At 37.4% G+C, this 21,860-nt stretch overlaps 2 protein-coding genes across 5 annotated transcripts in view; one reads left to right on the top strand and one right to left on the bottom strand.

Annotated features, from left to right (window-relative positions):
* Positions 1–21,860, top strand: part of LOC125249057 (oocyte zinc finger protein XlCOF15-like) — a 95,478-nt gene that overhangs the window by 51,131 nt on the left and 22,487 nt on the right. The window lies entirely within an intron of this gene.
* The window catches only part of clstn2b (calsyntenin 2b), a 91,629-nt gene that overhangs the window by 51,001 nt on the left and 18,768 nt on the right, over positions 1–21,860 (bottom strand). For both annotated transcript variants that reach the window (XM_048161247.1, XM_048161248.1), the window contains exons 3-7: positions 19,626–19,821; positions 13,927–14,135; positions 13,702–13,851; positions 4,078–4,263; positions 117–374 (exon numbers count right to left, since the gene is read on the bottom strand). In XM_048161247.1, coding sequence (XP_048017204.1) covers positions 117–374; positions 4,078–4,263; positions 13,702–13,851; positions 13,927–14,135; positions 19,626–19,821 — 999 coding nt within the window. The remainder of the gene's footprint in view (positions 1–116; positions 375–4,077; positions 4,264–13,701; positions 13,852–13,926; positions 14,136–19,625; positions 19,822–21,860) is intronic.

The following is a 21,860-nucleotide window of genomic DNA, read 5'->3' as shown; positions in this document are numbered from 1 at the left end:
GAAACCGGGGGATAGAGTATTTAAGCTGTCTATCACTAACAAAGCTGGATGACTATCCTAGGACAAATGAACAATTTCCCATGCAGCATCCATGAGTTTTGTTCTCTATGTCTCACCGGTTTTGTCAGAGTTGCAGAGCAGTGTTTCTTTCTCAGCCCTCTGTCCTGGACTGGGCCCGTGCTTCATCCATGTTGTTATGGTGAACTGGTCAGTTAGATTCTGCGGGACGACCCAGTCTGGGATCTTGGCAGCTTGATGACCATCAAACCGGTATGTGAGGTCACTATCCCAGCCGCTATCTGTCACAAGAGTTGCGGTCCAATTAAAAACGCCGCTGGGGGCCGGAAGAAGATCTGTGCTGCCTGATGAAGCTCCTGGAATGTGATCAGAGAATTCAGAGATGAAATGATTATTTGAAACAGATTACAGTTGTGGAAGTTTAAATCTGTAGTTTGACAAGACCCTTTCACATGACTATCTATCTATCTATCTATTCAAATTTATATTAGCTACCAATCAACATTAATGTAATTTATGTAATTTATCCATCCATCCATCCAACCTTGCTGTAATCCATCCATCCATCCATCCATCCAACCTTGTTGTAATCCATCCATCCATCCATCCATCCATCCATCCATCCAACCTTTTTGTAATCCATCCATCTAACCTTTTTGTAATCCATCCATCCAACCTTTTTATAATCCATCCATCCATCCATCCAACCTTTTTGTAATCCATCCATCCAACCTTTTTGTAATCCATCCATCCAACCTTTTTATAATCCATCCATCCATCCATCCATCCAACCTTTTTGTAATCCATCCATCCATCCATCCATCCATCCAACCTTTTTGTAATCCATCCATCCATCCATCCTTTTTGTAATCCATCCATCCATCTATCATCCATCCATCCAACCTTTTTGTAATCCATCCATCTAACCTTTTCGTAATCCATCCATCCATCATCCATCCATCCATCCATCCATCCATCCAACCTTTTTGTAATCCATGCATCCATCCATCCAACCTTTGTAATCCATCCATCCATCCATCCATCCATCCAACCTTTTTGTAATCCATGCATCCATCCATCCATCCATCCAACCTTTTTGTAATCCATCCATTCATCCATCCAACCTTTTTGTAATCCATCCATCCATCATCCGTCCGTCCATCCATCCATCCATCCATCCATCCATCCATCCAACCTTTTTGTAATCTATCCATCCATCCATCCATCCAACCTTTTTGTAATCCATCCATCCATCCATCCAACCTTTTTGTAATCCATGCATCCATCCATCCATCCATCCAACCTTTTTGTAATCCATCCATCCATCCAACCTTTTTGTAATCCATCCATCCATCCATCATCCATCCATCCATCATCCATCCATCCATCCATCCAACCTTTTTGTAATCCATCCATCCATCCATCCAACCTTTTTGTAATCCATCCATCCATCCATCCATCCATCCATCCATCCATCCATCCATCCATCCATCCAACCTTTTTGTAATCCATCCATCCATCCATCCAACCTTTTTGTAATCCATCCATCCATCATCCATCCATCCATCCATCCATCCATCCATCCAACCTTTTTGTAATCCATCCATCCATCCATCCATCCATCCAACCTTTTTGTAATCCATCCATCCATCCAACCTTTTTGTAATCCATCCATCATCCATCCATCCATCCATCCATCCATCCAACCTTTTTGTAATCCATCCATCCATCCATCCATCCAACCTTTTTGTAATCCACCCATCCATCCAACCTTTTTGTAATCCATCCATCATCCATCCATCCATCCATCCATCCATCCATCCAACCTTTTTGTAATCCATCCATCCATCCATCCATCCAACCTTTTTGTAATCCATCCATCCATCATCCATCCAACCTTTTTGTAATCCATCCATCCATCCAACCTTGTTGTAATCCATCCATCCAACCTTGTTGTAATCCATCCATCCATCCAACCTTTTTGTAATCCATCCATCATCCATCCATCCATCCATCCATCCAACCTTTTTGTAATCCATCCATCCATCCATCCAACCTTGTTGTATCCATCCATCCATCCATCCATCCATCCATCCATCCAACCTTTTTGTAATCCATCCATCCATCCATCCAACCTTGTTGTAATCCATCCATCCATCCATCTATCCAACCTTTTTGTAATCCATCCATCCATCCATCCATCCAACCTTTTTGTAATCCATCCATCCATCCATCCATCCATCCATCCATCCAACCTTTTTGTAATCCACCCATCCATCCAACCTTTTTGTAATCCATCCATCATCCATCCATCCATCCATCCATCCATCCATCCAACCTTTTTGTAATCCATCCATCCATCCATCCATCCATCCATCCATCCATCCATCCAACCTTTTTGTAATCCATCCATCCATCCATCCAACCTTTTTGTAATCCATCCATCCATCATCCATCCAACCTTTTTGTAATCCATCCATCCATCCAACCTTGTTGTAATCCATCCATCCATCCATCCATCCAACCTTGTTGTAATCCATCCATCCATCCAACCTTTTTGTAATCCATCCATCATCCATCCATCCAACCTTTTTGTAATCCATCCATCCATCCATCCATCCATCCATCCAACCTTGTTGTAATCCATCCATCCATCCATCCAACCTTTTTGTCCATCCATCCATCCATCCATCCAACCTTGTTGTAATCCATCCATCCATCCATCTATCCAACCTTTTTGTAATCCATCCATCCATCCATCCATCCATCCAACCTTTTTGTAATCCATCCATCCATCCATCCATCCATCCATCCAACCTTTTTGTAATCCACCCATCCATCCAACCTTTTTGTAATCCATCCATCATCCATCCATCCATCCATCCATCCATCCATCCATCCATCCAACCTTTTTGTAATCCATCCATCCATCCATCCATCCATCCATCCATCCATCCATCCATCCATCCAACCTTTTTGTAATCCATCCATCCATCCATCCATCCAACCTTTTTGTAATCCATCCATCCATCATCCATCCAACCTTTTTGTAATCCATCCATCCATCCAACCTTGTTGTAATCCATCCATCCATCCATCCATCCATCCAACCTTGTTGTAATCCATCCATCCATCCAACCTTTTTGTAATCCATCCATCATCCATCCATCCATCCATCCATCCATCCATCCAACCTTTTTGTAATCCATCCATCCATCCATCCATCCATCCATCCATCCATCCATCCAACCTTGTTGTAATCCATCCATCCATCCATCCATCCATCCATCCAACCTTTTTGTAATCCATCCATCCATCCATCCATCCATCCATCCAACCTTGTTGTAATCCATCCATCCATCCATCTATCCAACCTTTTTGTAATCCATCCATCCATCCATCCAACCTTTTTGTAATCCATCCATCCATCATCCATCCAACCTTTTTGTAATCCATCCATCCATCCATCCATCCATCCATCCATCCATCCAACCTTTTTGTAATCCATCCATCCATCCAACCTTTTTGTAATCCATCCATCCATCCATCCATCCAACCTTTTTGTAATCCATCCATCCATCCTTTTTTGTCATCCATCCATCCATCCATCATTTTTGTATATATAAGTCATCTTATGAAATCTTAAAATGACTTCAGATTAACTTTTGCTTTGTGTTTGATATCATCACCATGCCATTTATTTGGTCATCATTATGACACCATTAATTTGTTAATTAATGATTCCCTTAGAGTTTAATGCAGTGGATGCTGACATGAGTCACATGAAAGGAATGTTAAGTCTTCTTAAAGTTCTGTGCTACGAGCTCAGTATTTGTATTTTACATCTTAATTTGTAGTTTCTCAAGACAATCCGTCTGATATGGATGAAGTCTTGGAAAAAAAGTCTTACTCTGATAATGATTCTGCACTGAGACACCTATTTTAGGACAAGGGTGGAGGTTTTGTCTGACTAGTTGAGCCCTCAGGCACTTTTTGTAATTAAACCGACCCAAGAGAAATGAGGAAACGTGCAATGGAATAAATAGCTGTTAATCATACCGCAGAGCTTCTGTGAGGATCTCTCAGAGTACGACTGTCTGTCGCAGCCTCTTCCAGTGCCACTGCTTTCCAGTTCCACTGTGGTCCTAATCCAGGACACAGATCCGTCACATGTCTCCAGGTGCATCTTGGGAAATAACATCTTACTGCCTGTTCCTGGTTCATAGTCAACAAGCTTGTTCCAGCCTGGAAAGAAAGAAAGTTGGGAAATGTTTTGATAAGTAGCTTAAATATTGGTAAGAGAAAGAGCGATGACAGCTAAACATTACAGTTAACATCACTGAGCTGGAAAATTAGGAGATATTGAGGTCATAGTGTTTCCCAACAATTAACAACTCAATTTTTCCAAAACATTTCTGAGACATAACCTGCATTTTAAATACCCCTCAAAGAGAATACAACCTTCTGTTGAAGCCAAAACATTCAGAAAAGAAACTTAGTGCTTGTGGAGGTATCATGATGGTGTCAGATGGTAAAATCATTACCATTAAGATTACCATGGCATCTAGTATCCAAAAACCTGAGTATCATTGTGCTAATGTTTTGTACTTCTTTGCATTGCCAGCTAAAATTCAACAAGAAGCACCGTTCATAATATATTTTACTTCTGTAATCTGATGTACAGTAGTCAACATTTGAAGTGGATCAAAACCACTTAAATTGATGACTACTATATTTTAGTATATATTCAACATGGAAAAATATATGTATTTTTAAAAACGAAACAACTGCGCACAGATCAAGGTGGAAACATATTGAACAGACTTCACTTTTTCACCATTGCCACTTTGCTCATTTGAAATAAAAATTTGAAATGTTTGCGTGTGCAAAACTTTCAGTCATGATACTCGGATGTTGTAGATGGTTACCAGGATGTTGCTATGTGGTTTGGTGTTCTGGCTTTTATACTGACTTGTGTGAAAAAGTCCTCCCTCAAGTTTCAGTGACATTCTGGTCTCTAGATATTGCTTGGGTGCTGGAAAAAAGTTGCTTTTTGTTCAGTTTACTTAATTAAAAAATAGCTAAAGCAACACAATTGCTGAGCATTTTATCACAACTTACTTTTATTGTGTTCAGATCATTAAATAGGTCAAATTTAAATTTACTTAATCATTTTTGTTCGTGAACTGAAACTGTGAACTGAATCTGCATCCAGGGAGTTTTAATTTCCAGCATGCTTTGCATAGGAGAGAATTGGGAGAGTAAATGTTGAAATTAAGTGTTATTTTTTGAGTAAAGTGAAATACCTGTTAGTATTTAATGTTCAAATATGTTGGACATTTAAAATAATTTCTGTTGTTGAATTTTTTGTGGTTACCATTGAGCAGTGACAAACTAAAAATGTGTCTAAAATTAAGGTAAATTAAACGAGGAAGATACATGGAGGTAGCAGAGCTGAAGATGTTGAGGTTCTCTTTGGGAGTGACAAAGTTGCACTGACAGAAACTGACACATTTTTAGTAATCTGAATTTCATTGTTTTGAGTTTTATGAACTTGTTTCTTTTAATTTAGACAAACTTAAATTTACCTGAAACTGGGCTGGGATTTCTATTTCCCAGCATACGCCATGACACTCGAAAGGGAGAATAAATGCTAAAATTAAGTGTTACAGTATATAATTTTTTTTGTGCAAGATTAATATTTAATGGGGGATTTAGTAGTGTTTAATGCTTTGTTATCCCAATTTAGACGCGTTTTTGTTATGTGGGGTTTTTGGGGGGTTACCATCATGGTGACAAGTGGAGCATGGGCTTAGTTTTAAAATAGGTATTTTATAAATGTTCTGTATTGCCGTACTCTTTCAGATATTACTATGCTATGCTAATGTTATCAAAGCATTGTGTTACCAATTAGCATTTGCTGAATTAGCTAGTTATTGCTAGCTAAATTTCCACTACTAAAAATATAATTTATGATGTCGGCACTGATAGCCTCGTAGGCAGCGCGCCGACATATATCGCCATTGCGCTTTGGGCGAACCGAGTTCAAGTTCCGACTTGCAGACCTTTACCGATTCCGTCCCCCTCTCTCTTTCCCACTTTGCTTCCTGTCTGCTTATATAAAATATAAGTTACGATTACATGATAATTTTAAGTTTAATGTACGAATTAACTTTGCAATTAAAAATGGATGAATACACAATGGAAATTTACCTGTTCTGCTTACTTAAACTTTTAATAAACTTATTAAAACTTATTTGGGTTTACAGTGAACTTGGAAAATATGAGTGCAAAAACTTGCCTTAATTGAATAAACATATATATGGCATTTTTGCTAATTTTTTATTTGTCCACCAGGTGAAAATTGTAAGTCTGATCACTTAGTAAAGTAACAGCACACGTCTCCTCAACAAGATGCATGATTTGAGGAATTGTTCATTTCTGAAGCAAGTAGCAAAAAATAAATAAATAAAATGTTAATGTGACTGAATAAGCCCATTTGTTTGTGTTTTAATGAAGAAGAACAGTATTTTCTTTGTGTTTTATTCAGTTCTAATTTATAATATATTTGAGGTTTGTTACCTAGAGCTCTTGGTTTGTTTGGCGAGAAATTCATTTTTTTTTTCAGGCTATATTGTAATTTATAATAAATTTGTGGTTTGTTACCCAGAGCTCTTGGTGTGTTTGGCCAGATATTCAGTTTTTCAGGCTGTATTGTGTTTAATGAATTCTATAGCCAGTGGTTATTTAACATGATGTTATGGTTGAAAAATTAAAACGGCGGACGGTATTAAATGGATTATGTAAACATGTATTCACATACAGACCACACAAATGTTAGCCCACACTTTGAGCTGTTGGGTTAGAGAATTTGGAGCTCAAAATGATTATTTTATGCATGGAGTGAGCCTAAAGGTAATGATAAAATGCTGTTTGTAGACGGTGCATGTCCACCCCTGCTGAATTATTTACCCTTGCTTATGAGACACAACGGGGAGCTGTTTACTTCTCTTTCTCCTTCATGCTTTTATGTCAGATGTGAAAAAATGGCCTTTACTCAAGTTGTCATCATCCAGTGGGCTGGAAAAATGTGGCCTGAAGCTTCGACCAAATGTGAGTGTGTGTGTGTGTGTGTGTTTGGTGTCTCAAAACACACCTGAGGGACAAGCACATCAGAAATGCATCAAAGTGCATTCTGGGAGACACAGTCCAGACCAAAGTTTACTTGACTTTATCCATTGGGAATTGATTGGATTGTGAAAAAGACGATTGAAGGGGAAGAAAAAAGAGGGACTGATTACGTCAGCTGACAAAGAAAGTTGTTTCAGGGGGGAAAGCAAGTTATTGCATTTTAATGAAAGGTTCAAAGACACTTTTTTGCCTTTGGAATAACATGCAAAGTTAAAAGTGCACAATAGGACCAGTGACAGTTCACACAAAAATTAAATTTCTGTCATCATTTACTCAGTGTCACAGCATGGTTGCAGCAGGAATATAAAAAAAAAAAACAGCAGGACCTATGTGCAGCAGTTTTCATTAATCCAAACTTCAAAAATAGCCAAAATACTCAGGACTCTCATCAATATCAGATATCAAAAAACAAGAACAAAACAACCATCAAATGTGACAACTGAGAACACAAACAGAGGGCTATAAATACACTGGCAAACTGAGGAGGAAACAACTTAATCAAAGGCTTTATATACAGAAAGACAGGTGCACTTCTATTACTATGAATGGGAGAAAGTGCATCGCACAATATGGCGGAATGTATCCCGCCTTCAAAGTAAAAGAGCCAATCGCTGATTTGTAAAGTCATCGCGTCACTGCAGCTGCTATTAGAAGCAAAATTGCGCACTGTTGAGTAGGTACTACATTTGAATTTAAATTTACTTCACGAGTCGACCATTGAAAAAGTATGTTCTATATAGTACGAATGCGTGTGGTATGATTGAATTCGGACGGACTACATTTGCTATATTGTTGTCACATTACATTTAGAAAGCAAATTAATGAGACAGTTGTTGTCAGATTTCATTGGTGATTTTAAATATGAAATTTAATTGTAAGCTTGGCGAAATGTTTTGGAGAATTTGATGTTTCCCCATTCAAAGGAATAGGAGCTGCACTTGGATGCCTGAGAGGTGTTTCATAGATGGCCGCCGAGTGAAATGACTTGTCTTAAAGGGACTTTGACTTAAAGGTGCCCTAGAATCAAAATTTGAATTTACCTCGGCATAGTTAAATAACAAGAGTTCAGTACATGGAAATGACATACAGTGAGTTTCAAACTCCATTGTTTCCTCCTTTTTATGTAAATCTCATTTGTTTAAAAGACTTCCGGAAAACACGCGGATCTCAACATAACACCGACTGTTACGTAACAGTCGGGATCATTAATATGTATGACCCCAATATTTGCATATATGCCAGCCCATGTTCAAGGAATTAGACAAGGAAAGCCAGTATTAACGTCTGGATCTGTGCACAGACAAGGTAAGCCAGCAAGAACAACAACGAAAAATGGCAGATGGAGCAATAATAACTGACATGATCCATGATATCATGATATTTTTAGTGACATTTGTAAATTGTCTTTCTAAATGTTTTGTTAGCATGTTGCTAATGTACTGTTAAATGTGGTTAAAGTTACCATTGTTTATTACTGTATTCACGGAGACAAGAGCCGTCACTATTTTCATTATTAAACACTTGTATAATGTCTGTATAATGCATAAACACAACTTCATTCTTTATAAATCTCTCCAACAGTGTAGCATTAGCTGTTAGCCACGGAGCACAGCCTCAAACTCATACAGAATCAAACGTAAACATCAAAATAAATACTTTACTCACATAATTCGAAACATGCATACAGCATGCATGACGAACATCTTGTAAAGATCCATTTGAGGGTTATATTAGCTGTGTGAACTTTTTAAATGCACTGTAATATAGTCGAGAGCTCGTGTGGCAGGGAGCAGGTGAATTAAAGGGGCGGCGTGCTGCCAAAATCAGTGTATAGTTAATGATGCCCCAAAATAGGCAGTTAAAAAAATTAATTTAAAAAAATCTATGGGGTATTTTGAGCTGAAACTTCACAGAGACATTCAGGAGACACCTTAGACTTATATTACATCTTGTAAAAAAGCATTCTTGGGCACCTTTAACTAGAAACAGGTGATAAATGTAAACAGTAACTATGGCAACAAATAATGAGCTGGAACAAAGAAAACAGAACACAAGGTGATACAAACCAAGGCCCTGTTTACACTAGTGTGTTTTCGTTTTAAAACGCACAAGTTTTGCTACGGTTACGCCTGTCGTTTACACTATGGCGGCATTTTCAAACTTCGAAAACAGACTTTTGAAAATGCTGCAGACCCCGTTTTAGTTTGAAAACGCCAGGGTTGCGATTCAGAATAAATGGACCAAAACGGAAACTTTTGAAAATTATGGCGTGGCTGCCCACTGATCCGCAGTCTTTGCTGGCTTTGTTGTCATTTTTATGACATTTTGCAGTTAAACCGCATTTTTTTAATACTGCAGCTGCCTACATGTGCAATAGACAACTGTTTACACTTGTATGCGCATACTCAGTGTGCATGAACGGTCATGTGACATGCATTTTCGGTCATGTAGTATAGATGGAGATACTTTATGAAACGCTGTGGAAACTCCAGTGTAGCCGTTTTAACACGAAAACACACTAGTGTAAATAGGGCCTAAGGGCCTATTTCCACTAGAAACAGAAAACATTTCATGCATATTGGCCGTTTATTTACATGACAATGGCGTTTTGGGGGCCTGAAAATGCGAACTTTTGAAAATGGGTTTTAAAGTGCACATTTTTGAAACTTATAGTGTTATTGTCTCTGTGTAAACTCTGTGTGTTTCTTTACAAAGTGACATCACCAGATTTTAATCATTTTCTCAAAGTCCATGGAGCATTATGTTTGACTTTCATTGAATAGGAAAAAAAAAATTCAGAGAAGCAAGAAAGTCATACAGGTTTGGAACGACATGAGAGTGAATAAATGATGACAACATTTTCATTTTTGAGAACTTATAATTAGTTTTTCAATTTTTCAATTTCATGTTGTCAAGTGAGAGGTCCTATTTTTAAATTCATATTCACAGTTATGATTAAATATAAGGTTTTTAACTGCTAAAAATGGCAATTCATCTTTGCATGTTGTTCCAAAGGCAAAATCTTTCATTAGAATGGAGAAACATAATACACTGTGAAAACAGAATATTATGTTTCTCCATTTTAATGAAAGATTTTGCCTTTGAAACAACATGCAAAGATGAATTGTGCACAGTAAGAAACAAAATAAAGATAGTCATGCAGGTTTGGAACAACATGAGGGTTATCATTTTTGTGTGAACTATCCCTTTAAGCTTATAATTTGACTCAAATAGATGTCAAATAGAAGAGGTTCTATTTTCTTATCCATATTGTGTTTTGATTAAATTTAAGGTTCTACCTAATTTTCTCCCCGTAAATCTATTTTCCCATTGTATTATGTGTCTCCAAACGGCAGTATGTTGATCAGCGTGGTTTCCACTGTAAGCACAAGGAATGGCTGTTTACCACTGTAGCTAGGAAACGACTCATGAGAAGATACCAAAATTGGAAAGGGCTTTTTAACATAATTTTATGCTTTTGTTGCGTTTTACTTCTCAACATGCACAGAATGAAAGGCATCTGCTCGTGTCAGTGGAAAGACTGCAAGAAAATGCAAGCTGCTTAGCGAAGGCCATTTCTGCAGAGACAAGCAGCAATGAGAAGAGCATTATACTGTATTAGGCAAAATATATGATAGGAGTTGACGTCTGTGAAATAGGTCAGATTGCTTTTATACTAAAGCTTATTGGAGTTTGCATGAACCTTGAATGTATCCAAATGCTTTGTTTATGCAGCTATAATCAATAAAAATGTCCTTACATGGAACAAAATGTACTTGAAATTCAACTAAATTCACAAGGTCAATGCTAACAATAACTGCACCAGGCAAGTAGCGTAGGTTTTGTGAAATTAGTTTATAAAATGAGCCTAGTTTACATAAAATGTGTTTGCACTAGGTTTCTGAAAATCTCTTGGACACACGGCCACAGTTCTTCTGGATTTGGTTTGTCTCAGTTTCATATGTTTCTTCATGTGATCACAGACGGATTCGATTGATGGTGAGCTCTGATCTCCATGTGGAGCACCGGCTGTTATCAGTCTTATTGTGTATTCAAAAATCTCACTGGATTATTACAATTAATGGCAAAATGAATGTTTGGAAATGTGAACGGATATTTCCTATTGACTCACTACAGCAAAAGATATAAATAACTGGCTTAAAACTTTTTTGGGGGGTGAAAATACTGACATGCCTAAGACTTTTGCACAGTACTGTATACAAAAGCATAATAAGTCAACTTTAATTTAAATACGGATTACGAGGATGAGGACACGGTTGTGCAAAAATGAAGTTTAATTGGATGCACAGCCTTTGACATCAACAAAATAATAAATGGGGAAGCATATTCTCTTCTCATTTAAATGTTGCATTTTGTCATTTGTTCTTTTATTTTGTCTTTCCCTGCTGTCAGCGATCCAATTGAGCATCGCTGCTTTAGATCCCATGCACGTCTAGCTGTAATGAAAGTGATACCAGGAGCTTTAAAGGAACCAACATAATGCATCAAGCTGGCTATCATATGAAAGTGTGTGTGTTAATTCTGATGTAAGCCTCCCGCTGCAATCAAAAGCAAAAAAGAAAGCACAAACCTACTGGAAAAAGACAGAGGCGGAAGGGAAAGAGAGAGAGAGACGGGAGGGGGTCAACACTATATTGAGTTTAAAAGCAAACAAAAATAGCTTCAAGGGAAAAGAAAGAGACGGACAGAAAGTGACAGGAAATTCAAAGCGTTTGTGTGTCTGTGTGTGTGTAACTGACTCAGCTGAAACTGGTTTGCTGTCATGCACAGATCACAGGAAACGTCTGGATTTACGATCCCAGAACTGCGAGACATGTGACATGCGTAGGAGTGTTTATTTTATACAAAATTCAATGGATTCATTGTGTATTTCAATGTTGAACATGCAACTAATTCCCACATTAACTTAGGTGTGAATTTAATTATTTACATTCATTATGAAGCAAGTAAACATGCACATACACGCTAGTCACTGTATGAAGCATAGTCTTACAAACTGAGGCGTTCTCCTAAACTGTCCTCTTTCTAGTAATTTGAGTCTGACACATTTCAGAGAATTTGGTTGATTCATTTCAGTGAACCAGTTCAATCAGATGATTCACAGATCTGAATCAGAAGGCCTGTCTGAGTCACCATCTTCAGTTTGATTAGTTTATTGTTAAACATGATTTCGCTTTTATCAGAAAAAGGTAATATAATAATATGCAGCATAGAGTATGACATAATTATCAGTGTTGTTATAGTTAACTAAAACTAATAAAAATTGTTTTTGTTAATTTAAATGAAGCTGAAATCAAATAAAATATGAATATTTCATTTAAAATCTTAAACTTAAAGGGATAGTTCACCCAAAAATGAAAATGATCCCATGATTTACTCACAGTCAAGCCATCCTAAGTGTATATGACTATTTTCTTTCAGCCAAACACATTCTGAGTTTTTTTTAAAACATATCCTGGATCTTCCAAGCTTTAAAATGGGAGTGAATGGTACCTGAGATTTTGAAGCCAAAAAATGCATTATCCATCCATCATAAAAGTAATCCATGGGGTTAATAAAGGCCTTTTGAAGCCTTCTGATGGGTTTTTGGAATAAAAATTTCTATATTTATAATGGCGGTACACAATTCTAGTTACGGTGGATTCGTATGACGTATTGATGAACACGGAAGCGCCGGAAACACCGGTCACAAGTTAGAAGTCTAAAATGAGAATTTTTAAAGAGAAATGTCAGAGGATTTCGATATAAGAGAAGAGGAGCTTGGGTTTGTTGCGCAGCCCTATTTGTTTAAACCGCGAAAGCTGTCTACTCTCACCTACATCCTAAATCATATGTTGGGTCAGAGGTCACTCTTCTGCCAGAACTAGACTTGCATACGACCATTACCGGAAGCCAGTTATAGTTTGTAAAGTAATAAATATGGATATTTTTCTTGCAAAAATGCATCACTTCACTTCAGAAGGCTTTTATTAACCCCTGGAGCCGTATGGATTAATTTTATGATGGATGGTTGAGCTTTTTTGGGCTTCTCAAAGGTCTCAAAAATCTTGGTTACTATTCACTCCCATTATAAAGCTTGAAAGAGCTAGGATATTTTCTCTGATTGTGTTTGTCTGAAAGAAGAAAGTCATATACACCTTGGATGACTTGAGGGTGAGTGTGAGTGTTGAGGGTGATTATGGGATAATTTTAATTTTTGGGTGAACTAATCCTTTAAGAATCAAATGTTGCCTTTGGCAACTAACTTAAAATAAGTTGATGTGTTAAAATTAGTCTGTAAAAAACACTGAAGAAATTAATGAATTATCTTCCTCGAAAAAGTCCATTATATCAGTCTGATAATAACTTGTTAGTATGACTTTGTTCCCAGATGGACCACTGCAACAAGACTTCCAGAAATTGCGTAAAGCTACATTTCAGCCATTTTCATGTGCAAAATGCATCTGAGACCAAAACATCTTCAAATCTTACCCTGCCATCCAGGCTTGCAGACGGGTTTTACATGGATGTGTACGACGGCATCCTGCGCCGCTCTCTTCTGACCGCAGTCGAACGCTGTCACACGGATTTTATAATGTGACTTTTTATCAAAGCTCAGACTCTCTGTGTTCCTGATGTTACCTGCACACAAACACACTCATTTAAATACAGAAGACAGCAAAGTGAATGTATTTGTGTGTGTGTGTGAGCGCTAACCGTTGCGGTCTATAGCAAAGGCTGTGTCGTGAGAGGTGATCTGGTAGTTGCAGATCTGGCTGTACTGTGGAGAGCAGTCCTGGTCTGACGCCTGAACCTGGAGAATACTGTCAAACACTTTACCCTCCGTCACCGAGCCGTGATACTCCAGCTGACCGAACACGGGGGGAAACTCGTTCACATCTCCCACTTGCACATGCACCGTCGCTCTGAGATAGAGAAAAAGAGGCTTTTATTTTGATTTGCATCATGCAGGATGCTTCATGGAGTTCTCAATTATGTTTCATTTAAGCATCAACTTCTGTTTTAGATGTTTCTATTAAATGTTTGAGTCTATTGTAGTATTTATTAATGTGTTGAAGCATTTTTACAGCTTTTATTTTAAAGGGGTGGTTGATTATGATTTCACTTTTTTAACTTTAGTTAGTGTGTAATGTTGCTGTTTGAGCATAAACAACATCTGCAAAGTTATGACGCTCAAAGTTCAATGCAAAGAGAGATATTTTCTTGTAAAGAATTCTCTGTTTAAGGACTACAACAAACGGCTGGTAGGGACTACAACAAGCTTCTTCCTGGGTTGGTGACATCACTAACCCTAAAATTTACATAAACCCCGCCCCTGAGAACACACAACAAAGGGGAGAGGAAGAGGAAGAGTTGTTGTAGTAGAGTGTAGTAGAGTGTTGTTGTCATGCCGTCATTTTACGCCGGACTGCTTCACAAACGAGGATCAATTCAACGCTGGATTTGCACACAAGATTAACATGACGGCACATGCTAGTCGATGAGTTGAATCAACTCCACAGCAACTACATAAATGTATCCACTAACCATTCAGAAATGTCCAGTTTCATTCTAAAAGTTGTAACTTCTTCCTGAGTCTCTCCATCAGTGTCGACTCCGGTTTGAACAATGTAAGGCTGAACACCGTTACTGACAATCCTCATTTTGGCTGCGTGAGATTCTCCAGCTTTGTTGTTGTTGAGCAACTGAAGCACAAGCTGTTAAAGCTCCGCCCTCTTTTGAAAAGGGGGCCGGGAGCAGCAGCTCATTTGCATTTAAAGGGACACACACAAAAACTGCGTGTTTTTGCTCATAAAAAAATGTCAATTGTTTTATTTGTGGTAAAGCAAATAAAACATGCCAGATTGTGCAGATACTTTATATATTCGTTGTAAGTTTAGGTTTTTCATCATTTTATTAGTATTTAAATTTTATTTTATTTCAGCTTTATTTTTAGTTACTGAAAACGGTTTTCACTAGATTTAGTTTGAATTTCCATTAACAATAGCTATGTTAGTCCAGTTATCTAGTCACATCCTCTGTTGAGGCAAAGTAATATGAGTTTTCTGTTGCGTATCAAAGGATTTATTCAGTAAATGTATTTCCATCGTAGTTTATGCACGTTGGATAAGAAATGTATCCGCCTCAATTTGCATACAAAATGTATGCTCTGAATTTTTAGAATTTATGCCCATCTTGCCATTTCCATCCAGCATTTTTCATGTTTTTTATTCACAATGCGCATTAAAATAGGTAGAAACAGATATTAACAAGAATGTTTAATATATCTTCTGTTTCTTTTGGACAGTGATGGGATTAAATGGAGAACAAATGGAGAACTTTTTCTCCTGAAAAAAAAAAAAAAAGACTTCAGGACATGTGTCTTATAGGGCATACGTCACTAAATTTCTGATTTTTATAAACCTATGTCAGGGTGTGTTTATCAGGAATAGAGAAATTATTTTGTGATTTTACTGGAACATAGCATGATTGTGCTCCACAGATTTGATGGCTGAGTTAAATGTGTATTTTTAGGGGGCTTGAAATGAAAAACGGCAACTGCAGCGCGTTTAAATAAAAATGTTCAGGCTGACAGTCACAATACCTCAAGAAGTATTAAATCCCAAATGCTCAAAATAGTCTCTCAAAGACTGCAGCTTTAGAAATAATACTAAACTGACTTTAAAGGAAAAAGGATATTTGGTTTTTCATTTTAGTAGACAGTCTGCTTATAGTTAGTAGAATGTCTAAAGTGAGTGTCAAAATGAAGTGAGTGAAATTGTTTTTCTGTCTTTGTGATACTTGTGTTTCTAATTACATTAATTTATGTGATTGAGGACTGATTTGCGGTCCGGATCTGAACTAATTATTGCACTCTGCTTTAGAGGAGACATGCGTCCTGAAGTCTTTTCTCAGGAGAAAACTCTCCAAAAGCTCCATTCATTCTCCATCACTGTCCAGGAGAAACAGTGAACATACTAAAGAGATCTCATTTGTGATTTCTCTCTCCTGCAGGTCATTATAAAGTCTTAGAAAAGTCTTCGGGGACAGAAAGATATTTTAAAAAAAGAAAAAAAGTGCCTCTAGGTGTCCTCACGGCCGGTCCTGACACACTTTTGCAAGCTGAAAATACCAAAATAACAAGCTTACATCATTCATGTCAAAGACGGCGTAAAAAGTGAGCAATACTTTGCAAAGGGCAACAGCTTCTGACAAATGACAGGATTACAAACACCCCTGATAATCTGTTATAATGTTAAAAACCAGAACATATGCACACACACACACACATTAATGCATTAGGGATGAAATCTATAGTAAAGCAGTGTGATTTTGCAGCTTTACTGCTCTTTAGAGTCTAACATCTTACTTTAATCCTTTATCTGTGTGTGTGTGTGTGTGTGTGTGTGTGTGTGTGTGTGTGTGTGTGTGTGTATCGGAGATCAGAGCTGTCGGAGCCGGATAGAGTAATCCTGTCCGGATTAAAGAGATACAGAGTAATGAGGAAGGTCCCTCACTCTCTTCTATTCTTTACACCACAAATTCCCCTTTTATAACAAACCTTGTTTTTTCTGGCTCATTTGCAAATGTCTTTAGAAGTGTTATTTTGTTTCAAAGGGCTTCAGTGCATTAGCTGTTTAAAGCATCTTTATAAGGATATCTGCAGGTAAAGATAGCATTGGCTCAGTGTTTGTTTGCAGCTTTCTGCAGGTAAACATGTCCACAGCCTTCATTAGCACAAGCTCTTAAAAAGCTTTTAATGCCTGAAGGTCAGTCACCTGCTGATTACAGCCAGTACTAAGAAAAATAACTTGATTTTTGAGTGGAAGTTCAGTATCCTGTTGTACAATTATGGTAAAAAATTATATATATAGTAGAGATGCACCGATGTATCATCCGCCTATGTTTATTGGCCAGTTTTTGATCAAGTTATGGGCTATAGCATGAAAATGGCTGATATAACAAACCAATAGCTTATTAATTAACTGCATGTTGGAAAGATCAATCTTTTTCTGAAGTAGCAAAATTTATACTTGATATATAAAACAACAGCACTGGAATTATTTGTTAATGCGTTTATTAACGTGATGTTCTATAATAATAAGTCAATATGAGTTAATGTTGTTCATAAGAAATATTTGATAGCAAAAATAACCTCTGAAGTTTGTCATGAAGTAAGCAAGTCACAAATATCGGTATCGGAATTTGCCAATGTTAAATCGGTATCCATATCTCTAAAAAAATCCTATCGGTACATCCATGGCCTGTATAGTGCACTAAAAGTTTGTACAACTTTCTAAATACGTTTCCATCTGCCTATTTTTATGCAAATTTTGGGATAGCACATTAAAAAAGCTTGATGGAAACTTCAAGATGTGCATAAATTCTAAAAATGCTCATGAAAAAACTCAATTGAGGTGGATCATTTTTTTATCTGATAAGAAGACATGCGCATAAACTACGATAAACTACGATGAAAACGCATCGAACAACAAAAAACTCACATGACTTTGCCTCAGCAGTGGATGTGATTGGATAACTGGACTAACCAGTGGACCAATTGCATCACAGCATCTCAATAGTTCATTTGATGCCTGAGCCAAAGTCAAAATGATTTGGTTTAACTCCCTCTCAGAAGTGCCTCACATGATTGCATTTCCAAACACTAGGCATCTGAATGCAAGAGAACATCAGAGTTTATTGTGTTTCATCTGCCGCTCTCATCTTCCTCCAGGAGGAAAAAAGAGCCACAAGTTTGCCCTTTTGAATAATAACGATTGCTTGTACAGTGACATGGCCGCTGACATTAGCATTATTTGCGATCATTTCTGCGCTCTCTAAGCCGAGTCTGACCAAAACTTTAGATATATCTAGACGGTTCATTCATAATATTATTATAAAAATAGGAGAAAGAAAGTGCGCTCGCATGAGACTGCACATGCGTGTTAGCTGGAGCAACCTGAAACATAACCATTTAAGCGTCATAGAAAACATTCGTGTGATAGTTCATCTCAGATTTTGTTGATGATTTGAAATGTATTATTTAAATGTGAGTGTGCAAGGCTGCAAGTAGTTTTTGAGATTTGAAGTTTGTTTGCATTACTGTTGCACACAACAGGAATAGGAAAGCTCGATGATCACTGTTCGCTTGCTTTAACTCCGCCCGCTCTGCTTCTGATGGCTGGGGTCGCTCGTGTTTTTTTTTTTTCCACCTTATTTCCCGGCTCATACTTTGCAAGTTACAAAACACACGCACAACGCTGACTGACTCTGAACACGGCCGGGTGATCTCCGAATCAAATCGGCTCGGGTATACACACAATGTTAAACAGACCCGGGAACCGAAGTAATAGATTGGGACCCGACCTGGACCCGGCTTACCATTTAAAATATAGACCCGAACCCGTACGGGTCCCGGGTCGGGTCTCGGGTCCTCTTTGTAGACCTCTACTTTATGGTACTTTAGACCGCAATGGAAATGCTGATAGCAACAGGTCTGGGGAGAAAAAGTTCCTGGGACAAATTGTTCCTAGTAATTTTGGTGAAAAAGCGGCTACAGATACCAGATTACTAGATTAAATGTTTCTCATGTTTCTTTATAGAAGATTATTGGAACTGAACACTTGTAACTTTACTAACTGATTGCCATTAAAGCTTAATATGCAATACAGACCTATTAGGTTGATATGAATTCATAAATGTTATATTTAATAAAATATGTTTTCATAATTGTCCCTTATCAATCATATAATAAATAATAATAATGTTTTTTTTTTTTAAATAAATTCATACTTTTATTTAGCAAGGATGCATTACATTTTAAATTAATGACAAAAGATTTCTATTTCAAATAAATGCTGTTCTTTAGAACCTTCTATTCATCAAAGAATCCTAAAACGTATTAAAGTTTAAAATATGAAGCACAACTGTTTTCAACATTGATAATAATGATAAATGCAGCAAATCAGGTTTCTGAAGGATCATGTGACACTGATGACTGGAGTAATGATGCTATAAAGTCAGCTATCACAGGAATAAATTACGTTTTACAATATATTCATTCAAATAGAAAACGGTTATTTTAAAATGTAATAATATTTCACAATAATACTGTTTTTACTGTATTTTTGATCAAATAAATGCAGCCTTGGAGATTCAGCCTTTTGAATGGTTGTGTATAAATAAATATTTTAAAAGTTTCAACTACCCATTAGCAGGTACAGGGAACCTCTAAAAGTACGGAAATAAAAATCTTCAAAAGAAGAACCTAAGTAACAGAGAGAGGTGAGTCAAGCAACTGATGAATCATTGGAGAAATATAGTTCATCGTGTTCCTTTCAGTTAAAAACATACTCTCACAAATATGAATCACACACTGAGGTGGAGAACATGCATCTATTTAAACACACACTGACTTGTGTGATCTCTTCTCTCCGCGGCCCTCCGGCCCCGTGCCACAGTCATGTGCTTGAATGCTGAAGGTGAACTCTCTCTGCCGCTCGCAGTCGATCGGTCCCCGCGCCCGCAGCCGCCCCTCTCCTGACGTGCTGTTCAGAACCACGGCCTCGAACGGAGCGCTGAGACCCTGTACGTGAAAGCCACAGATTTCACCTTCAAAGAGAGAGAAGACAGATTAGGACTTTCAATTTTATCAACCTCTATGTCTGTAATCTATGGATTATTGCTCTTTTTAATCCCACAAAAGCTTCTCAGTGACAGTTTTAGAGAAGATCTAAAGGGGGCAAATTCTTTTCCAGCTTTTTATTGTTTTTCATCCATTAAAATGTTAGTATAAACTGATGTAAACCTCTTGCAGAACCTGATTTCACCAAATACAACATGTTCTTGGAACAACATTCCAGTCAACCAAACAGATTTGAGGTGTCAAGTTTAGGCTTACAACCAGGTGCTTCTATATCAGTGTTATTCACCTATCATTTCCCTCTGATTTTAGGGTTGTGTTTAGGGGTACAGGGTTGGGATTACATTTTCAGACAGGAATGTTGTTCCTGGATCAACGAAATATGTTCAAATCAGGACGTGCAAGTCTCGTTTGTTCACCGAGGCTGCATTTATTAGATCAAAAATACAGTAAAACCAGTAAAATTGTGAAATATTATTACAAAGTTTGGGGTTAACAAGGAAAAAAATACTTTAATACAGCAAAGACGCATTCAAATGATCATAAGTGACAGTAAAGACATTTATAATATTACAAAAGATTTCCATTTCAAATAATGCTGTTCTTTTGAACTTAATATTATCTGTTTTCAACATTGATAATAATCATAAATGTTTCTTGATCATCAAATCATCATATTAGAATGATTTCTGAAGGATCATGTGACACTGAAGACTGGAGTAATGATGCTGAAAACTCAGCTTTGAATCACAGGAATAAATTACATTTTAAAATATAAACACATAGAAACAAGTTATTTTAAATTGCAATAACTTTTTTTCAAAAACATTAAACAATCCTAATTATTCCAATTAGTCCACTTATAATGTTGACATCATCACTGAGGCTCAACCAATCCTCATCTGGAGGTGATGCCATTGACTTTGGCTAGTAAGAAACCACATACAACACCCTAGCAACACCTTAGCAACCCCTGAAGACCATTGAAAATGGACAGCAAAATGCTCACGGCCACCCGTAACACCCTAGAATTGCGCAGGGGAGTTTTACACCCTCACTTTTTGTGAAATCTAGTTATTAATGTGATTGTGTGTGTAGCGGTGTGCATTTTTAAAAGTGTGTGTGTTGTGTAAAACAGCGCTGCTGTCCAGCACCGATAAGAGTGTTCTCCATCTCTCCTCTCCTCTCTTTCATCTTCAGAATAATCCCACATTCACCACATATACAAAACAACAGAGAGAGAAAGACCGGGAGAGATGCAGCAAAAAGCAGCAATCCATTTGTTGAATAATATTTCAAAATCTTTCACTGTATGTGCGAGTACAAAAGACTAAAAATGAATGATAGCGCATTCATGCATATGAAAAAAAACATTCAGAATGTGTGGGTTTCTTGTTTGTTATTTCAGATTCAGTTTTATTAAAATGCAGTGACACACTGATGTAGTAAGGGGGCGTACTCTTGCATTTAGCCTGCACTGTTTTTTAATTAATTGTTTGTCTGTATGTTTTTATAAATGTGATTTTTGTTTCATTCTGTTGTTTCATCTTAATGTTTTAATGCATGTGTGAATGGCCCCTTCTGTGACAAATTGCTCTATTGTGAGTGGCTTTGGATAAAAGCATCTGCTAAATGCTGAAATTTAAAGGTAAGTGAGGGGTGTTTCCACAACATCCAATCAGAGGAGATGCATTTGAGATGCATGTTAATACTAATCACAAACAGCAGTCTGTCTCGACTGACCACTTGTGATCGGATCACCTGAGACGAATGTTAAGTGTGAGTCAAATTATTGCAAAAAATGACTTTTGTATCATGCTGAAGGGGTTTATTTTGCAATAAAGATGGGAAACTGGACATTATCTTGCCGAATAAATAAAAAAATGGACATGAAATATTGATTTGAGTTTAAACTATTTTATTATGAGGGAGTGATATGAGAGATATGAAGTTTTTCAGAGAGCCGTATAGTTCACACTCGAACATGCGATACAGCAGGTGTGTTGTC

The sequence above is a fragment of the Megalobrama amblycephala genome, linkage group LG16 (genome assembly GCF_018812025.1).
Source record: "Megalobrama amblycephala isolate DHTTF-2021 linkage group LG16, ASM1881202v1, whole genome shotgun sequence".
Classification (NCBI taxonomy): domain Eukaryota; kingdom Metazoa; phylum Chordata; class Actinopteri; order Cypriniformes; family Xenocyprididae; genus Megalobrama; species Megalobrama amblycephala.
The sequence above is the reverse complement of the archived record's forward strand: the minus strand, read 5'-3'. Positions and strand labels throughout refer to the sequence as shown.